Source organism: Schistocerca americana, chromosome 1 (assembly GCF_021461395.2).
Source record: "Schistocerca americana isolate TAMUIC-IGC-003095 chromosome 1, iqSchAmer2.1, whole genome shotgun sequence".
In the NCBI taxonomy this organism is placed as follows: Eukaryota; Metazoa; Arthropoda; class Insecta; order Orthoptera; family Acrididae; genus Schistocerca; species Schistocerca americana.
Genome location: NC_060119.1, coordinates 258,206,210 through 258,228,016, shown reverse-complemented (window position 1 = coordinate 258,228,016; position 21,807 = coordinate 258,206,210). Strand labels below are relative to the sequence as shown.

Sequence of the window (21,807 nt, the reverse complement as noted above, 5' to 3'; positions counted from 1 at the left end):
AGCCATCAGCAATGGTATGTTTAGATGTAGGTTGAAAATGGATTTTGTAATTGTTGTACAACAAGAATAGTGCCTATTATTGTAGGTGGTGTGCTGCCTTGTCAAGCAAGTAAGTGTGAGGGTTGAACAAGGGAACCAAGGGTTTATGATCAGTAATAAGGTGAATCTTGGGGACATGCAAAAAAAACTTGAAATTTTTGGAGAGCATAGACTATGGCAAGAGCCTCTTTTTCTATTAGAGTAATGCTGCTGGGCCAGAGTGAAGAGATTTAGAGGCAAAAAGAACCTGTTGTTCACAGCTGTTGACATTTCAGTGTATTTGGACCTTGCTGAGGCCGTACTGTGAGGCATCAGTCACCAAAACTATGGGCTGGTCCAGAGAGAACATATCTAAACAAGGCACTGGCAGTAGTTTGGATTTCAACATTTGAAAGACACGTTCACAATCCAGAGTCTAGCTAAAAGGTACGTTCTTGTGTAACAAGAGATGCAACACGTGGGCCAATGTGGCCAACCCTAGCCAGAATTTATGAAAGTAAGCTATCTTCCCTAAGAAGGCCTGAAGCTTCTTCGTGGATGAGGGGTGACGCATAAACATAACAGGGGAGATGTGGTCTAGCAGAGCTCAAATCCGATCCTGTGAGACCCCAAACCCAAAATAAACAATAGAAGGTTGAAAAACACTGAGATTTCATGAGGTTACACTTTGAGCATGTAGACTGTAAGACAGAAAACAGTGTGCTAATGTTTCAAGTTATCGGCCATGGTGGAGCCCGTGACAACAATATCATCCAGATAATTAATGCAACCTGGGACAGGCATAGTCACTTGCTCTAAAAATTGTCGGAAAATAGCTGCTGCACTAGTCACACCAAAAGGAAGGTGCAAATATTGATAGAGACCAAAACGAGCATTCAAAACATGAATGCGCCAAAACTCTTCATCCACAGGAACCTGCAGATACACTTCCGACAATTCAATTTTAGAAAAGCACTGACCACCCGATATTTTTGTCAACAGTTCCTCCTGGCATGGGAGAGGATACTCATCCATGATCAACTACACATTGACAGTAGTACTGAAGTACCACAGAGGCAAAGTTTCCCTAGCGGCTTCTGAACTACAACCATCAGAGACAACCATTCAATAGCCATAGCAGGTTGCACCACCCCTAGAGATTGAAGACTGTCCAATTCTGCTTTCACCTGATCTTTCACAGTGACAAGAATAGGACACACTAGACAAAAACGAGTCATGGTCTCCAAAGAAATGACAGCAGAAAAATTCATAGCACACCATATACCTTTCGAAAACAAATCCAAAAACTCCTCACACAGTGTTTCCAATTGAGAATAGGGTACCTGATTGGACATAAGGTGAACTGTGTCAGTGATGGAAAATCTAAGCACCTGAAATGCATTGACCCTGAACAAGTTCTCAACACCGGCATCAGCGACTATCAAAAATGTAAATGGAACGTACCACTGATTTGTAAGAGGCAGATTCTGTAAAATGTCCCAACAGCACTGTGTTCTGTTTGTTATAACTGACCAGCTTAAGCAGGACTGGTGGCAATGGCTGCGAGCCTAAACTCACATAGGTTTGAGAATTCAATAACGTAACTGCAGCACCTGTGTCAACCTGTAGCTGGAACATTTGGAGAAAAAACACTCTTAACTTGATAAACAACTTGGAAGAAGTCACAAGCATTGCAGTCAAATGGCACACAAAACAGGTCCGAACGCTGTTGCAGAGGCAACGGAAAAAGCATGCATAGTTCAGAAGAACGCGAAATCCCGAAGATTGGGTAAAATTTACAGATGCACTAAATTTGGCACGGACTGCAATGCGAGATGCCTTTAATAGGTTCCACAATGAAACATTGTCTCGAAATTTGGTAGAAAATCTGAAGAAATTCTGGTCGTATGTAAAGTACACAAGTGGCAAGACGCAGTCAATAACTTTGCTGCACAGTGCCGATGGTACTGGTACCGATGACTGTGCCGCTAAAGCGGAGTTATTGAACGCAGTTTTCCGAAATTCCTTTACCAGGGATGACGAATGGAATATTCCAGAATTTGAAACATGAACAGCTGCTAGCATGAGTTTCTTAGAAGTAGATACCTTAGGGGTTGCGAAGCAACTCAAATCGCTTGGTACGGGCAAGTCTTCAGGTCCAGATTGTATACCGATTAGGTTACTTTCAGATTACGCTGATAGGAGTAATCCATCGAACTACAGACCTATATCATTGACGTCAGTTTGCAGTAGGGTTTTGGAGCATATACTGTATTCAGACATTATGAATCACCTCGAAGGGAATGATCTATTGATACGTAATCAGCATGGTTTCAGAAAACATTGTTCTTGTGCAACGCAGCTAGCTCTTTATTCGCACGAAGTAATGGCCGCTATCGACAGGGGATCTCAAGTTGATTCCGTATTTCTAGATTTCTGGAAAGCTTTTGACACCGTTCCTCACAAGCGACTTCTAATCAAGCTGCGGGCCTATGGGGTATCGTCTCAGTTGTGCGACTGGATTCGTGATTTCCTGTCAGGAAGGTCGCAGTTCGTAGTAATAGACAGCAAATCATCGAGTAAAACTTTAGTGATAGCAGGTGTTCCCCAGGGAAGTGTCCTGGGACCTCTGCTGTTCCTGATCTATATAAATGACCTGGGTGACAATCTGAGCAGTTCTCTTAGGTTGTTCGCAGATGATGCTGTAATTTACCGTCAAGTAAGGTCATCCGAAGACCACTATCAGTTGCAAAGCGATTTAGAAAAGATTGCTGTATGGTGTGGCAGGTGGCAGTTGACGCTAAATAATGAAAAGTGTGAGGTGATCCACACGAGTTCCAAAAGAAATCCATTGGAATTCGATTACTCGATAAATAGTACAATTCTCAAGGCTGTCAATTCAACTAAGTACCTGGGTGTTGAAATTACGAACAACTTCAGTTGGAAAGACCTCATAGATAATATTGTGGGGAAAGCGAGCTAAAGGTTGTGTTTCATTGGGAGGACACTTAGAAGATGCAACAAGTCCACTAAAGAGACAGCTTACCCTACACTTGTTCGTCCTGTGTTAGAATATTGCTGCGCGGTGTGGGATCCTTACCAGGTGGGATTGACGGAGGACATCGAAAGGGTGCAAAAAAGGGCAGCTCATTTTGTATTATCACATAATAGGGGAGAGAGAGTGTGGCAGATATGATACGCGAGTTGGGATGGAAGTCATTAAAGCAAAGACGTTTTTCGTCGTGGCGAGATCTATTTACGAAATTTCAGCCACCAACTTTCTCTTCCGAATGCGAAAATATTTTGTTGAGCCCAACCTGCATAGGTAGGAATGATCATCAAAATAAAATTAGAGAAATCAGAGCTCGAACAGAAAGGTTTAGGTGTTCGTTTTTACCGCATGCTGTAGAGAGACAGTATGATTGTGGTTCGATGAACCCTCTGCCAAGCACTTAAATGTGAATTGCAGAGTAATCATGTAAATGTAGATGTAGATTTGAGTCTGTCACTACCAAAGCCAAAAAATGCTGTCTCAGTCTTTTTTTGTAAGCTTCCCAATTCTCAGCTGAAACATCATATGGAGGAAAAGTGGAACGATACCCTATCTGATGGAGGACGACAAAGTGGCCAATGGTGATGTAAACTGTTCAATCATGGCAGGTAGCACAGCGTCCTTGATGATTAAACATAATGAAAGGGCACTTAAAAACTGCACACGTGTGAACCATCCTATCTTTGTTGCCAATCGTGTAGTAACCAAGTAATATGTGAAACCAAGCCAAGTCACAAAAATATGGCTTTATGAATAAACTTCTGACCAATAAGGGAAATAAGCCTTGTGTGACTCCACACGTAACAAGACAAAAGAATCATACAGAACATGCAACATGAGTGATACACAGAACAACTGATGTGAGGGGGTACAAACTAAAAGAACATAGTGAGAGTGAGTCAGCACTGCTCTGTGCGTATACACACTATGTGATCAAAAGGATCTGGACATCTGGCTGAAGATGACTTACAAGTTCGATACGATCTCCATCGGTAATGCTAAAATTCAGTATGGTGTTAGCCCACCCTTAGCCTCGATGACAGCTTCCAGTCCCGCAGGCATATATTCAATCAGGTGCTAGAAGATTTCTTGGGGAATGGCAGCCATTTCTTCACAGAGTGCTGCACTGAGGAAGGTATTGATGTCGATCAGCAAGGCCTGGCATGAAGCCAGTGTTCCAAAACATCCCAAAGGTGTTCTATAGGATTCAGGTGAAGACTCTGTGCAGGCCAGTCCATTATAGGGATGTTATTGTTGTGTAAACCCTCTGCCTGAGGCCGCACATTATCAACAGGTGCTCAACCGTGTTTAAAGATGTAATTTTCATCCCTGTATTGCTCTTCAACAGCAAGAAGGTGCTTAAAACCTAAATGTAGGCCTGTGCTGTGATAGTGCCATGCAAAATAAGGGGTGCAAGCCCCCACCATGAAAAACATGGCCACACCATAACACCCATGCCTCCGAATTTTACTGTTGGTACTATACATGCTGGCAGATGACATTCATCGGGCATAGGCATACCCACACCCTACCATCAGATCTCCACACTGTGTACCATGATTCATTACTCCACACAACATTTTTCCACAGTTCAATCGTACAACGTTTATGCTCCTTACACCAAGCGAGGCGTCATGTGGCATTTACTGGTGTGATGTGTGGCTTATGAGTAGCTGCTTGACCATGATATCCAAGTTTTCTCACCTCCCGTCTAACTGTATAGTACTTGCAGTGGATCATGTTGCAGTTTGGAATTCCTGTGTGATAGTCTGGATACATGTCTGCCTATCACACATTATGACCCTCTTCAACTGTCGGCAGTCTCTGTCAGTCAACAGACGAGGTCAGCTTGTACGCTTTTGTGTTGTACATGTCCCTTCACGTTTCTATTTCACTATCACATTGGAAACAGTGGACCTAGGGGTGTTTAGAGTGTGGAATTCTCACTTACAGACATATGACACAAGTGACACCCATCACCCGACCTCGTTCGAAGTCCGTTCTGCTATCTCACAGTGTCTAATGACTACTGGCAGAAGGTGACATCACAATGCACCTAATATGAAAAACATATGTTTTTGGGGGAGTACGGATACTTTTAATCGTGTAGCGTAGGTGCGAGTCCCTGATAGACGGCCAGGCACCTGTATGCTTCCTACGGACGTCCTCTAGTGGCCAGCCAGTGCTGATATACAGTTGGCAACTGATTTAAGTACACATGCATGGCGACACTACAATCGGCGCACTCAGAGTCACAAGCTCTATCAGCATAATACAACAGTCCCCATAGTTGACTAATTGGACAATCATATAGATGTCTGAAGATAAGTGCTACATATTAATTAATTACGACATTTTACACAAATAAATAACAAAAATAATGACAGCTAATTGCAACATGTCAAGTATATATTATTTTTACTAAAGAGAAAAAGATGTGCTATCAGTACAACCTTAGAAGAGGTAAAACATTGTAAACAGCTACAAACAGGAAAATAAAGAAGTGGAAAAATAGAATAAATATGTTGAACCAGTTTGCTGCTAACACAGTCTGATTAGAGGTTGGACTTCTCATAAATTATTTCCTTGCTAGTAACATTGTTAAATTGTGAAAGAAAAGATCACAGTGGCCCTATTTCACTTGTATGCTGGGAAACAGCCACAATCATGAAGAATGAGGAGGGAGAGTGTGAAGCAAGAAGAAGTAGCAAAAGGTTTCCATTTAAAAAGGTAGAAGTAAGCAAGAAACTTTCAGATTTACATGCCATTCAGCATCAAGTTCTTTAGAAATGGAGCACTAGCTCAGTTGGGGAAGTGGAGTGTCTGTGGTCTTGCCGAAGAAATTTTCCCACAGAATTTTCTCAAATTGAATTACGCAAACTACAGAAAATGTGATGAGTGTGACATATGGGAATTAGGATTGTGCTACTCTATATGTGAGTCCAGTTTCAACAGCAGCATCATATTCTCTCTGAAACAATAGAAACGGGGAAACCTGTGGTGTAGTTGTATAAGAAACAGAAATTATGAACATAAAGAAATACGAATATAGTTTACACAATGGTCAAAAGGACAATCATAGGACAAGATTGTGCCCTGAATTCTGACATAGAGGAAATATTTTCTAAATAGGCTTTCTTTTGAATTCTGCATCATGTTTTCAAGTACAAGTCTATTCAGATTCTCATATGTCCTGCCACAATCATTATTTGCACTGAACTTGCTTTCAATATTACTGCTTTTCTGAGGCTGCAACTATCAGCAAAAACTGATTAACTAAATATTTAATATAAAATTTATGTACCAATACAAATACTGAACACTCTTGACATAGATTGTGAGATGAAAGAAGCATGTACATTTCAGAGGAAATTTAACTTACTTCTGTTGAGAAGCCTGTATTGTACTGATGAACCTGCTGCACACTGATGGCTTTTTAGCTTAAGCAGTTATGTGAAGTTATATGATGGATATGCTAGAAATTTAAACAACTTAACCACTGAATTTTCAAACAGATGTAAAATAACTGTAGAATTCAACTACTGTGATAATTTACTGTATCTTCAAGTTCATTTTTCTACTTGGATGCAATACTGAAAACACATGATGAGAATGAAAATGATTTGAGAGGATCAGAAAAATCTGGGTCAAAATACTGAAAGCATGTCATAACACCTAGTAACAGATTCAACAAACAGAGGAACAACTGAATTGGAGAGCTAAAGCACTAGGAGAAAGTTCACATTTCATTATGTGACTATATAAAATAGTGAGTACTAGTATGCCTGATGATAAATGATGCGAGACATCAATTAATACAAAGAATCATCTATGATTCTGTGGTATGATATGAAGCATCTCTGTACATTCCTTGAAAAACTGAGTTTAAGAAAATTCAAGATATACAATCAACATACTTTGACTGTTTAACTAGAAACATAGTACATTACACCAGAGAACGAGGAAAAAAGTTTGTTAATTTTCATGTTAAAAAGTACCGATCAAATTTCAAAAAAATGTAACAATATTTTTATTCTCCTGTCTCCTTTATCTATCTCCACTGGAATGTGGGTGGAATTCATGAATGGAACCAAACATCTGGGACATATAAAACATCAACATGTAAAGCAAATTGTTACTAACGCTGTTTTACATACCTCACAATCTGGATCTCGATAGGCCCTGTTTGTGAATGGACTCTGAACACTAAGTGCTGCAGCAAGCAACAGTACAGGTTCAATTTGGTGGAAGAGTGAACCTGCTACTAACATCTTGCCAAGGCTGATGTCAACAGGTAGATTGGAGAGCACACGGCCAATGGTTGTCAGTTTTTCTTTGTCATCCATCGCACCCTGGATTGGGAAAAAATACACTCCTGATTATCAAAGAATTTCTGAGACAAGCACAATTCAGAACAAGAGAAATTTAGAATGGTACTAAATAGATATGTAGACACACATGTGAATGGCAAAATATGGCATTTTGAGCTACTCTTTCTCATGGCATTACAACTCTGTGTCAGTATCACCCTCTGCAATAAGTTTCCTCTATTCTGTCCTCTCTAGGGTAGTTCTTCATCATCCTCTACAAGTTTTACGTGCTTTTCCACAAAGCCTATCCACTGCTTTTGTGGTCTCCCTCTCTATCATGTTACTGGTGACCGTTATTCAGGAATTTTCCTTCCAGCATCCATGCTAAGAACATGTCCAAGTCAGCCTATCATCCTACTTTTTAACAATCTTACAATATCAGCTCCTTGTATAAGGTGGTACAACTCAGCATTTCTGCTAGATCTCCATTTATCATTATTATACTGTACTGGGTCACAGGTTTTGAGATATTCTCAGCTGCTGCTCATCAGTCTTTGTTAATGTCAATGTTTCACGTCAGTAGTTTATGACTGGCCTGATCATGAACTTTCATATTTGCGAGTTAATCTGTCTGTTTAATATAATGGAGACCAGTAGCGTCTTAATTGCATGGAAGTATCCATTATAGTTCAAGATGTGTGATTTTATTTCAGTTGATATGGAATTGGTCCAGTTAATATTAAATTCCAGATATCTGAAGTTCTGCATATGTTCAAAATTGAGGCATGCTGCTGATAATTTATTCAGATTGTTATTTTCCTTTCTGGTGAGCATAATGTATTTGGTCTTTATTTCTTTGTTGTTATGATATTTGTAGACAATACAGACATTGAACAGGGCAATACTTGAAACAAAACTGTAACTTAAATGACGGCTGACATATTGGACAGAATTCATGGTCATTCCTACATTACATCAAAAAATTTGCATCTTATGGAAGTTAGTGAAGACAATATCAAAATGAACAACATAGATAAATTGGCTCGTTTTTCATTGACTGGTGTATTAGAGGTAACTACTTTTTGAAACAATCAGTCTACATAAACATCAAAAATTTTTTCCACAAAAAACTATAGTACTTGAAACCCCAAAACTGAATTTATAATTTAACCATTCCCCACTTGGAAATACAGTATGCAGTGGAAATACATTACTCTTCATTTTGTATAAGATTACTACTTGTACCCAGCCACGTGTTGTGGTGGTTCAGTCTGGTAAAATGGAAAAGAAAGAAAAGAGAAAGCACAGTTTCTAATATGTATGAGAACTGGATATCCATCTTAATCTTCTTTTACCCCCTCTCTTTGTCCATCTCCTCCTCCTTCCCTCTCGATCTGTCCACCTTCTCCTTCCTCTTTTCTCTCCAACTTCTCTTGGCTCCCCTTCCCTCCCCCTGTCCACCGCCTCCTTTCCACACTCTATATCCGTTTCCTTATTCCACTTTGTTATTTCATCTCTCCCCCTCTCACTTTCAGCCTTATTTATTGTTACTGGAAATTTAGATTCTGCAGTAGTATTCTAACCATGAGCTGATAAGCCAGAAATACAACAGTACTATTTAAAATTTGAAGTAAATTGGTCAAGAACTTCTTGAGATTTTTGTGAACAACATTTTATATCACATATGTTACACATATTTATATATTATGTACATTAAAAATATATATTCTATATTCATCCAAATGTTTGTTAGAGTATCATGTAGAATTATGAAGTAAATTGATCAAGTTCTTTTTGAGATTTTTGGTAGCAATGTTTCCCCTTTATATATTGCATATATATTTACATATCATACACAGTACATTAAAATAATGTATAGCCTGTCTGTCAGAATGTTAGTTAGAATATCATGTACAATTTAAAGTAAATCTGTCGAGAACATTTGAGATTTTTTGATAACAATGTTTCCACTCTCTGCTTTACATATACTGTGTGTGTGTGTGTGTGTGTGTGTGTGTGTGTGTGTGTGTGTGTGTACAGCCAATGTTTGTCTGAAATTTCACTAGGGTATCGTGTGAAAATTTGAACTAAATCTTATCAAGAACTTGTGCCAAAGCAAGTTGGGATATTTTTTACTTCCCTCTTGTTTTGCCATCTGCCTCCTTAAAATTCATTTTTTCATTTTTGACTAATTACTGTTAACATATGTGAGTATAATCTGCATTTCCATAAGAGAGAGTCCGCCCCGGTAGCTGAGTGGTCAGCGTGACAGACTGTCAATCCTAAGGGCCCGGGTTCAATTCCCGGCTGGGTCGGAGATTTTCTCCGCTCAGGGACTGCGTGTTGTGTTGTCCTAATCATCATCATTTCATCCCCATGGACGCGCAGGTCACCGAAGTGGCGTCAAATCGAAAGACCTGCACCAGGCGAACGGTCTACCCGATGGGAGGCCCTAGCCACATGACATTTCCATTTCCTTTTTCCATAAGAGAGAAACGTTGGCCCTTAAGTCTTAAAGGATATAATACCAGATCTAGCTTTGTGCTCAGTTCTGTGTATGTAATTGATTTTCTACTTTATTTTGACTATTACTAGTTACTATCTTTTATTATAAGGTGAAATCAGTAATTGTTTCATAACTTAAATTCTATTGTTGACTTATAAACAAATATCAATTCTGTACTAATTATAAACATTTGGAGGAACAACTAACAACACTCTATAAGTATTTATTTGGCTCTATTCAAAAACATGTTAGCACAGCAAGCCCTCAATTAATTCCAAAGTAATTACCAGTTTTGTCCAAAGTATTGTTTGTGTAACTATATCTGTTAATTTCATCATTTAAACAAATAATTTGGCCTAACTCTTGTAGTAGAAGAAACTGTTAAAAAGATAGAGTTTTTCAATGTATTCAATTAATTTAATGAGTTAAATGTTAATTTTAATTTCTGTAAATTAATCATCAAAAAATGTGTAGTTTCAGTGCCTATTATTGTGATGATATATAAGGGCCTGATTTTTGGTCTCGAGACAGTCAGTCCACGGATGATTTTCAGACGAGAAACCCATGCTCGTTAGGTCAACAACAATGCATCAACTTAATCGTGAAATAGGTGGTACACCAATAGGCCGTGTGTTAATACAATGACAGTTTCTGTTCAATTTATTTGAAAGACTGTGAAATGTGTGGTTAGGTTTTTACTGCTCATAGATGTTCAACAGTAAACTATTGTAGCAGTATGTTGATGATTGCCTGCAAACTATTAATGAAAGTTCACAGATAGGGAACTAGTCATATTAACTGTGTATATTTGGGGGGAGGGGGGTTGGGAACAGTGAAAATAAAGAACTATGAAATACAACTGCGTAAACTGTGAGCTACATCATTTATAGTAGACAGTGTTGAACTTCCACTCCCCCATTTTTCAGACAGTATCACAACACAGTATGTCGACACCAAGGACCATCAACGAAGAAATAAAGCAGGCAAATGTCACAAAGTTTTTGAGATGTTTGGTAACAAATTTCTGAAACTTCCTGGCAGATTAAAACTGTGTGCCCGACCGAGACTCGAACTCGGGACCTTTGCCTTTCGCGGGCAAGTGCTCTACCAACTGAGCTACCGAAGCACGACTCACGCCCGGTACTCACAGCTGTACTTCTGCCAGTACCTCGTCTCCTACCTTCCAAACTTTACAGAAGCTCTCCTGCGAACCTTGCAGAACTAGCACTCCTGAAAGAAAGGATATTGCGGAGATATGGCTTAGCCACAGCCTGGGGGATGTTTCCAGAATGAGATTTTCACTCTGCAGCGGAGTGTGCGCTGATATGAAACTTCCTGGCAGATTAAAACTGTGTGCCCGACTGAGACTCGAACTCGGGACCTTTGCCTTTTGCGGCAAGTGCTCTACCAACTGAGCTACCGAAGCACGACTCACGCCCGGTACTCACAGCTTTACTTCTGCCAGTACCTCGTCTCCTACCTTTGGTAGCTCAGTTGGTAAAGCACTTGCCCGCGAAAGGCAAAGGTCCCGAGTTTGAGTCTCGGTCGGGCACACAGTTTTAATCTGCCAGGAAGTTTCATATAAGCGCACACTCTGCTGCAGAGTGAAAATCTCATTCTGGAAACATCCCCCAGGCTGTGGCTAAGCCATGTCTCTGCAATATCCTTTCTTTCAGGAGTGCTAGTTCTGCAAGGTTCGCAGGAGAGCTTCTGTAAAGTTTGGAAGGTAGGAGATGAGGTACTGGCAGAAGTAAAGCTGTGAGTACTGGGCGTGAGTCGTGCTTCGGTAGCTCAGTTGGTAGAGCACTTGCCCGCGAAAGGCAAAGGTCCCGAGTTCGAGTCTCGATCGGGCACACAGTTTTAATCTGCCAGGAAGTTTCATATCAGTGCACACTCCGCTGCAGAGTGAAAATCTCATTCTGGAAACAAATTTCTGACATCAAAAAGCATATGATCACTGGATTTTAGGCCAAAGGTGGAAGCATTTCCAAAATGACTAAATTTGTGTGCTGTTCGCATGCCGCCATGTTAAAGTATACCAAGCATAGCAAAAAGGCACCACCTAAAACCAGTGCCAAGCAACTGTTGTACACTGAGAGATGACAGGGCTGGGACAACAGCTGTGGAGATGTGTATGGGCAAATAGATAACTGAAGGCCCAGATGAACCAAGGTGCTAGAAACAGAGCCTTCTCAATGTACATTCCGCGAACGTTGCTGCGTATGGGCTTCCGCAGCAATCGCCTGGTTAATGCACCCATGCTGATTGCTGTTTATCAGTGATGAAGGCTGAAATTTGCATGCCAATACCACAACTAGATGTCTATTGAATGGCAACAGGTGGTCTTCCTGAATGAATGATGTTTAATGCTCCATCAAATGGATGGTCATTGGATTGTCAGAAGGGTCCAGGCAGTAGGAGGGAGCATTATAGTCTGGGGAATTTTTTGTGCCATTCCCTGGGTGATCTTATTTTTCTGGAAGGCACAATGGATTAACAAGTATGCATCTACTCTTGCGGACCTTGTCCATCCCTATATGCAGTTTGTTTTTCCTTGGCACATGGCACTTACCAGCAGTACAATGTAATGTGTCACAGCTCATGGAGTATACATGCTGCTTTGAAGAGCACCAGGATCCGTTTACTGCACTACTATGGCCACCAAACTCCCTGGACTTGAAACCCAAGCATGAATTTGTGGGACCACTTCAATTGAGGTGTTTGCACCATGGATTCTCAACCAAGAAACCCAGCACAGCTGGCCAAGCCACTGGAGATGGCATGGCTCCACATCCCTGACAGTACGTCCAAACATCACTGACACTCTTCCTTTATGTCTTGCATGGTCCAGACTGCAGAAGGCAGTTATTCAGGCTTTTGACAGGTTGTTATAATAATGTGACTGGACAGTGTACATATTCCTAAATACTGGCATAAAAGTACTATTGAAGATGCTGTCATAGGCAACAGTTCTGCAGCAGTAAGTAGCTAGGAAGTTCAGAAATCAGATCAAATGCAAATGAACAGCCTACCCAACTTATTGTGATTCATGGTTGTGAAGACAAGTCTGCATTAATTACAATAAAATATAGCACATTTTTCTATGGATTAAATATATGTGCAGTTACGTATGTAGTGTCTGATGTACACTTAGTAGTGACTAGTTTGTATATGTAATGAGAAGCATATACAGTGGAATTTTGATTTTATGTTCTTCAATTTTACATTTTTCGTGATTCTGCACCGTAACTTTGTAGCCCACATGAAGAACGCATAAGATCAATGCTAAAAATTCCCTGATTTTACATTTCTTCCTCACAAGGTTTACCTCGATCTAAGTTCTTACTCAATGTCTCGCTTGACTTCGTCCCATTTTCTTCCTACTGACTCAAAAGACAGATGGTTCACACCATGGGTGGTGGTGGAACTAAGGAAATATTTTAGGCTGTTGTGGAGAGGGGAGATGTGAGAGAGGATATGTGGATGTAATCCACGATTAGTATTGCCAACACAACTTGCAAAATTTAGCTTCACCTCCAAATTATGATACAACTACTGCTAGGTTCAAGCAGTAATGAAAAAACTAGACAGTCGACATGAAGTGTTCCAGACTGAGCCAATACGTGATGAAGGGGACCAACCACCACCTTTCCTTGTGCCATTTATAACTCAGTCTCATCTTTCTGCATGTATTTCCATCATACTGTATTCAGTAACAATATCAATCATTCCCTTTTCAAATTCAAACACTGAGTCTTGAAGAATATGCTCAGTCATTATCGAGGAAGTGTTGCCCATTTACGGCTTGGGAACTCTTACTGGCTGGTGACTTGTTAAGTCACCCAATAGCCAGTGCAGCCACCACACCACACTAACACACGTAAAATGAGCTCACCTACTGGATGTGTGGAGAGGGGGAGTGGCCCTTCTCCAATGCGACTGCAGATAGGCATGAAAGCATTTTGTGAACTGCTGTAAATGTACTTTTTGTGCAGACGATATGCTATGACAGCGATGTTACATGTAAATAGAACAAGGGTTTTCTGATAGCACATTTCATGTTCAAATCTGACATGATACAGCTGCAACAACTACATACGCTACTCGTGTATATACTTTGCACTGCACACACCACTCACTGTAGATCATAAAGATTGGCAGCAGTGATAGTGAGTATGAAGTGAAACTGTAGCACCTGAGCTTCCTTTCTACTTTACATTTTTACATAGTGAACAAAATTCACTGAGTTGAATTCTAATTAGCTTGCAGCTTCATTTGGGGAATAAACTTATCTCATTTCTTCACTTCTCTGTTTCTCTCATCCAGCCTAAAATAACACTTTAATGGTGGTGAGCGTATGAAGTGCAGCTCATAAGAAAAGCATTAAACAATAACAGTAATGGAACAAAGTGTGTCATTAAGCAGATGACCACATTTATGTTTATGGTTTAATCACTATGGTTTAATTCACCTTGTTCATCAATTTTTGCTTTTTTCTGGGTGGGTACAAAGGACAACCTCACAAAATACATGTTTTGAAGGCATAATTTGTAGTCGTAGCATGTCTAAAAACAGGTCAATACATTCTACCCAGATACCAATTTCAAATTTCTGATGAGTTTTTACTTGCTGTTACACATAAGTGATTTTTTAAGGACTGATGAAATTAATTAGCACAAATTATTGCATAAATATTGTATTGTACATTTAATTTTCTTCACTTGGACAGATTTTATACAAATTATTGGAGAGGATGGTGATTTTTAATCATATTTGCAAATTACTTGCGTTTCTGCTCATATTTTGGGGGATTTTAGCATTTTCCTCAGTTTTGCATTTTTTTTAAAACAGAGGTTTCACTGTAATTCTTTTTCATCTCTCAAATCAATATTCTACATTCATCATACTAATTCAAGGGGCATTTGAAAAATTGGTGCAAAAATATAAAATACTTACGTGTTTGGGGTAAACTTTTTTTATTTTTCAACATAGTCTCTTTTTAGACTTATACACTTCATTCAATGCAGTTCTAATTTGTTGATCCCTTTCGAATAATAGGAATTGTCCAAGTCTGCAAAATAGCTATTAGTTGCTGCAGTCACCTCCTCGTTTGAATACAATCTTTGTCCCGCCAGTCATTTCTTCAAATTGGGGAAGAAATAGTAGACTGAGGGAGCCAAGTCTGGAGAATATGGGGGGATGTTAAACGAGTTGGAATCCTATTTCCACTAATTTTGTGACCACAACTGCTGAGGTGTGTGCTGGTGCACTGTCATGATGGAAAAAGACTTTTTCGCGGTCCAATTACCAGCGGTTCTCTTGCAGCTCGGTTTTCAAACGGTCCAATAATGATGAATAATATGCACCTGCAATAGTTTTACCCTTTTCCAGATAGTTGATGAGGATTATCCCTTGTGAATCCCAAAAGACAGTTGCCATAACCTTTCCAGCCGAAGGAACGGCCTTCGCCTCTTTTGGTGCAGATTCTCCCTTAGTAACCCATTGTTTAGAGTGTTGTTTGGTCTCAGGAGTATAGTAATGTATCCACGTTTCATCCACAGTGATGAAATGATGTTTAAAGTCATGCAGATTCTTCCTGAACAACTGCAAACCATCCTTGCAACACTTCACACGATTCCATTTTTGGTCAAGCGTGAGCAGTCGTGGAACCCATCTTGCGGATAGCTTTCTCATGTCCAAATGTTTATGCAAAATATTATGTACTTATTCATTTGAGATGCCCACAGCACTAGTAACCTGCACCTTAACTCTTCTGTCATCCATCACCATATCATGGATTGTATCAGTGATTTCTTGAGTTGTAACCTCCACAGGGCGTCCAGAACGTTCAGCATCACTTGTGCCCATATGGCCACTCAGAAAATTTTCAAACCACTTATAAACTGTTCTAATCGAAGGTGCAGAGTCACTGTAATGTTTATCAAGCTTCTCTTTAGTCTTCTGAGGCGTTTTGCCTTTCATAAAGTAATGTTTAATTACTACAAGAAATTCTTTTTCATCCATTTTTTTGACAATCACTCGACTTCCTTGACTCACACGAATGCCAAGCACAAAGAAATAGACCAATAAGGCTGAAACTTGGTGTGTGTTCTTTCCAAAGAAGCTACTAACTAAACATGACCTCAATACACGCCGGCTCGTGCCATCTCTTGGACTTTGCACAGACTTTTGAAATGCCCTTCGTACATACAGTTTCACAGGCTGTAAATGCTAGTGTACAAAACAATAATTAAACATCAGCATATATCAAGCCATTGTCATTTCCACATATTAAAAAGTTCATTACTACATCTACTGTCTCTTATTATTTTGTATCTCTTTTGCATTCTATTCTACCTGTCAGATCTCTCTTTCCAACCCTTTCCTCCTTACCTACTCACTAAAACTTTTCCTTCTCTTGGCTTGTATAATTCTTTCTTGCCCATTTCTAGATTGGAAGGGATAAAATAGTACCACATGATTTCTATTCACTGTATCCTACACATATTTTAAACATGGATGTTTTAAATTGGGTTTTACTCGAACCATTACTGATATCAATTGAAACAACAAGTGAGAAATTTGTAGCTTTATCAATTGAAACAACAAGTGAGAAATTTGAGACTTGTAACAGTAAATTTGTTGTTTCAATCAAGCCTACATATTGCTGAAATGAATATGCCATGTGTTATGCAGACCTCTTGAGCCAACATGTTACAGAATACAGAACAATCTTCGTAAGCTCTATGCTGTATCTTGCTACTAGTGCGTGTGACTGAGTGCTGGTGTGATGAGTGTAGCATTGCTGCATGTGTGTACTTAAACTGATTACCAACTGTATCAGTGCGGGCCGGCCACTAGAGACTGCTTGTAGGAAGCATGCATACAGCATGGTCTCCACTGCACCATCTACCAGTAACCTGCGCCTATATAAGTGCAGAACAGTGCTGACTAACCCTCACTATGTTCTTTTAGTTTGCACTGTTCACATCAGTTGTTCTGTGCATTCCTTATGTTGCACCTTTGTATGATTTTTTTGTCTCGTTACACATGGGGTCACAAGAGGCTTATTTCTGTCATTTTCAGAGGTTTATGAATAAAGCCATATTTGTGTTATTTGGATCAGTTTCATGTATCATTTGGTTGCTACACTCTATACTACCAGGGCCATAATCTGAAAAGTCTGTTTTCTTTTGTTTCAGAATTATGGTACATATAAATGCATATCGATCAAGAATCACTATATTAAGAACTTATTAATCAGTAATAAACATGGATTTGTGGAATATACAAGCTGTACCATCTACAATTTTTATGAATCAAAAAAGAAATAATCATACATGATGTTTCAGAGAAAGGATGGCATTCTCAAGGCTATCAGCAGGTGGTGGTTCAATGAAGGGAAATTTTCGTGCATCTGGAAGACCCATAGCTACCATCTGCAGCAACAGCGAGTCAAGAGGAACACGTCTTATCTCAGGAGTTGAATATTCCTCCATTTGAGAATACTCTTCTTCAGAATATAGACGATAACAGATTCCTGGTCCTGTGCGACCTAAAAGAAAAATTGGCAATGGTAAGTGATTTTTTTTTAAATGGATAATTTACAGAAAAAGGTTAAGATATATGTATGTATATATGTTACTGCAGTCATGAATCTCATGAAATACATTTGTAATGTTGTAAATATAAATGGATGGATTAAAAATCTACTCACCAAGTGGTGGCAGGAGAATAGACACATAAAGTTTCACAAGCTTCTGACAGAAGTATTGAAGGGGAAGGAAGAGGGGTGAAGGAGAAGGACTGAAGAGGTTTAGCGAATGGGGTACAGTTCAAAAAAGGCACACAGAATGAAGGGTTAGGGGAGACCTACCGGACGGGAGGAGAAGGAAAGCTTTTATAGGAGGAAAGTCTTTGCACTATGCGTTGTTTATCAACTAAGGTAAATATATGTTTTGTGGATGCTTTGAAGCCAGCAAGTATAGGATGGTCAGGATGATTGGGTTTATGGACCTTAGGAAGAAGGTAAAAGGTGAGGTGTGTGGTTTGGGTAAGCTAAGAATGTCTATGGATTGAGGTGCAAGCCCTTGTAAGGGGCCTGAGGTTTTTAGGAGGGACTACAGGTCAGTTTGAATCGCAGGGATAGGATCTTGATGGCAGATGCTGCACTGTCAGTCAAGTACCACAGTGGTAGATCCTTTGTCTGCTGGAAGGATAATGATGGAGTCAAAGCTTTTAGGGAACATAGAGCCTAGAGTTCTGCAGAGGACAGGTTAGGACTGTGTTGCAGGGACCTGAGGAAGGGTTGTGAAGCAATGCTAAATGTGAAGAATTCTTGGAAGGCTTGTAACGGATGATTCTGAGATTGTGGTGATGGATTAAGTTGGGATTGTGGTCGTTTCCTTCTGATGCTATCTGGTAAGTCTTCCCTGACCCAGGGTTCTGGGTGACTTTTCTCAACTGTACCCCTTTCCCTAAACCTCTCCAGTCTTTTTTGGTCATCCTTCTTCCTTCCCCTTCAGCTCTTCTGCCATAAGAAGAAGCCACTGGCTCCAAAAGCTTATTAAAGTTAAACCTTTTTGTGCATGTGTTCTCCTGCCGCCACTTAGTGAGTAGATCTTTTATCTATCCATTTACATTTACATTTAATTGTCAGTACTTGATTATTTTTGTTGTTATTTTACATGTAATGTTTTGTTAAATGTACTGGCTAAAGACTTCTTTGATTTAGTTGGGACATGCACAGAGGTGATACATATTAACATTCTTGGAATGTGGGTTACAAAATTAAAGCAAACAATTGTCACAGAGAGTCAGCTCTTCAGTAAAGGGCTACAGCAAGATCTGCCTAAACTAATTAAAGTGTCCAGTGTGCTGAATATGTAATTCAGTAAAAATAAGTTCAGATCAACCCCGTCTTTCAAGAAGAAATTATTCATGTTTAATACTGTGTCTGGATGACAAGAATCTGCTTCTATGAATGTGAATTTTCTTTGCCCTTCTGAGCCTTGCCACAAGTATTCTGATTCCACAGTAAATGAATTTTGAGGATGTTATGCAACACCAATTTCTGTTAGTTTAAAAGCATTTTCAACTCTGAAAATTTTCACCATAACTGGAAATACTTAAATTTACATCAGCTATAACACATTTACTAATCTTGCATCTGGAATCTATTCAAAATAAATTCAAATGTGGAAAGAGATGATGAGTCTCCAGAATTCCAAACTTTTTTAAGCAGTTGCCTTAACAGAAGCATCATAAGCTTAAGTAAAAATTAATTTCAAAATATGGATGAGAAGAATTACAAAGCTGCAAGAAAGGAGCTCAAAGTAGCACTGCAGTTGCAAATTTCAATACCTTTGTATGTGTCTTCTTTTGCCACTGCTTGGTGAGTAGATTTTTTATCTATCTAATTACATTATATTGGATGGAGTAAGTTTTTATGGCACAGTTTATGGAAGTTTTTGTATTCTCCGTAAAAGTTCATCATTTATAGAATGACAAACAGGAGAAAACATTGCTGCTCCTTGAGAATGCACCAACTCATCCAACATGTTATATCTTAAAGAAAAAGGGCACATTCATAAAAGTTGAGCACCTAATGCAACCTCCTTATTACAGCCAGTGGATCAAGGCGTCAAGGTGTTATTGAGAGTTTCAAACAGTATTGTAGAAAAGAATTGTTATGTAAGTTATTGTTAGAAAGAGAGGAGGAGGGAGAAGAAAGTCTGTTATGAAATAATAAGAACATTGATTTGAAAGATCCATCATACACAGTCTGAGCAGCAGGGGATAATGTATAGGAACATCATTTGAAAAAAGCCTGGAATAAAATTTTGAATATGGTGGAACATTCTCAAAGTATAATTGTAAATAATGATCAAAATGATATGCCTGAAATGCTTGATATGTTAAAAGAACTCAATAGTCATTAATATGATCGGGAAGATGTAAGATGTTCAAGGATGGATAATTGTTTATGATGCAGACCCAGGGCGCCAACACATGCAGGATAGTGAAATTGTAAACCACATCACTGATAAAGCTGACACAGCCAGCATCTCATCAACTGGTGGTCCAGAAAATGAAGATGCAAATATATCAGCTACTTCTGGAACATTTACATGTTTGAATACTGCCTTGTGACAGTTTGAAGCTCAAGCAAAAGCGATCAACATTAGATATCTGTCCTGAAAAATGTGCACGACTTAGTTGCTCATAAGCAGGTAGGCTTGCTTAGACAAACGAAAACTAAGGACATTTTGTAGTGTAGTTCTATACACATGTACTGTACATGTAAATGCATATGTATTACATATTTCTTGTCGACCTGGCTGTACTGCATACATTCCTATTGTATTTGGCTTTGTAATAATAAAACAGATTCATGTTATTATAAATTTATGTAGTCTTTATTAGTAAATACAACTATAGAGCTTGATTATCTGAATAAAGTGGTTTTCCGAACACTCATGTCTCCCAATTATTTCAGATAATTGACACTCTACTGTGATTGTATCTCATTCCTATCAATATAATCATTTCACTTCAATGAATTTAATTTATTTCACATCTACATATTACTTTTAACAAATAATGTGGGACAGGTATGAGGAAAAATGTGGGCTTTCTCACAGCATAAACTGAATATAATTTTTTAGTTAACTAGTTTGAACTGAAGTACTTTATCCTTCTATATCTACCAAAATGAAGTTGCAGAACTATTTGAAATGTAGATGATTTGTGAAATCACCAATATAATGTGGAGTTAGAGAAAGTGTAACAGTAAGAACTTTATGGACAGATTTGATCTTAACAAGTAAAGATGACCTGTTGAGTTGCAGACAGGCACAACGAAAAGACTACTACACATTACAGCTTTCAGCCAAAGGCTTCAGCAAAGAAGGCACACACACACACACACAAGCGAGCAAACCTCATGCACACATAACCCATACCACTGGTAGCTCTGACCGGAAACCCAGCTATCCCTCCTCTTCCCCGCCACACTCCAAATTGCTACTCATATGACAGTCACATTCTGGTCAGAGCTGCCGGTGGTAGTGATCATGTGTGTGTGACATGTTACTTGCTTGTGTGTGCTTTCTTCGCTGATGAAGGCTTTGGCCAAAGGTTATAATGTGTAACAGTCATTTCACTGTGCCGGTGTCAAACTCAGTGGGACATTTTCACAGGGAGTGGCAATTTATCCTTTTCCTCATACTGTTGATGATCCAAGCTGGAGCTTCCTTTGTTTGATCTGAAAAAGTTATGGACATGGATTCTAATCAATAAATTAATGATAAGCAGGAAGATTTCATTCTTGATAATGGAGTTAACCTCCCCTACAGCTGAAGCTCTACTATTTTCTTTTTTGGTGTGCAGACAGAGTTTACACAATGGCGAACATATATGTGCCAATCAATCAGACAAATAAGGATGCATTCTGAGAAGAGCTACAAGATATCTTTTCAAAGCTACCCAGTGGGATTTTGGTTCCTTGCATGGTACGGAAAGAAAATATCACAAGATTATTGGGTACTACCCAGCTCACAGGAGAACCAACTGCAATGGAGAGAGACTAATAGAGTTATGCAGAGCATTCAATTTGGCTCTCAACTCAACTTATTTCAAACAACTTCCCAGGAAACAGAAGACCTGGACATCTCCAAACTCCAATCTAAGCGAATTCCAAAATGACCATGTCACCATAGAACAGAAAGAAAATGGGAGATCCAGAACGTAAAAGTCACTACCTTCTGAAGATCAGAGTTAGAGTAACTCCAAGAAATACCACGATGGTTACTCCCACCAAAAATCATACGTTTAACAGAGAAAGCTAAGAAGCAGCCAAGAATTCATCCACAAGTTGCAAACTTTAAATCCGGAGAATTGGGAACATGTACAAAAAGTTA

General features: G+C 39.2%; 1 protein-coding gene across 2 annotated transcripts in view; it reads right to left on the bottom strand.

Annotated features, from left to right (window-relative positions):
- The window catches only part of LOC124621863 (probable ATP-dependent RNA helicase DHX34), a 193,092-nt gene that overhangs the window by 97,519 nt on the left and 73,766 nt on the right, over window positions 1-21,807 (bottom strand). For both annotated transcript variants that reach the window (XM_047147328.1, XM_047147335.1), the window contains exons 9-10: window positions 17,227-17,441; window positions 7,228-7,422 (exon numbers count right to left, since the gene is read on the bottom strand). In XM_047147328.1, the coding sequence (XP_047003284.1) occupies window positions 7,228-7,422; window positions 17,227-17,441 (410 nt within the window). The remainder of the gene's footprint in view (window positions 1-7,227; window positions 7,423-17,226; window positions 17,442-21,807) is intronic.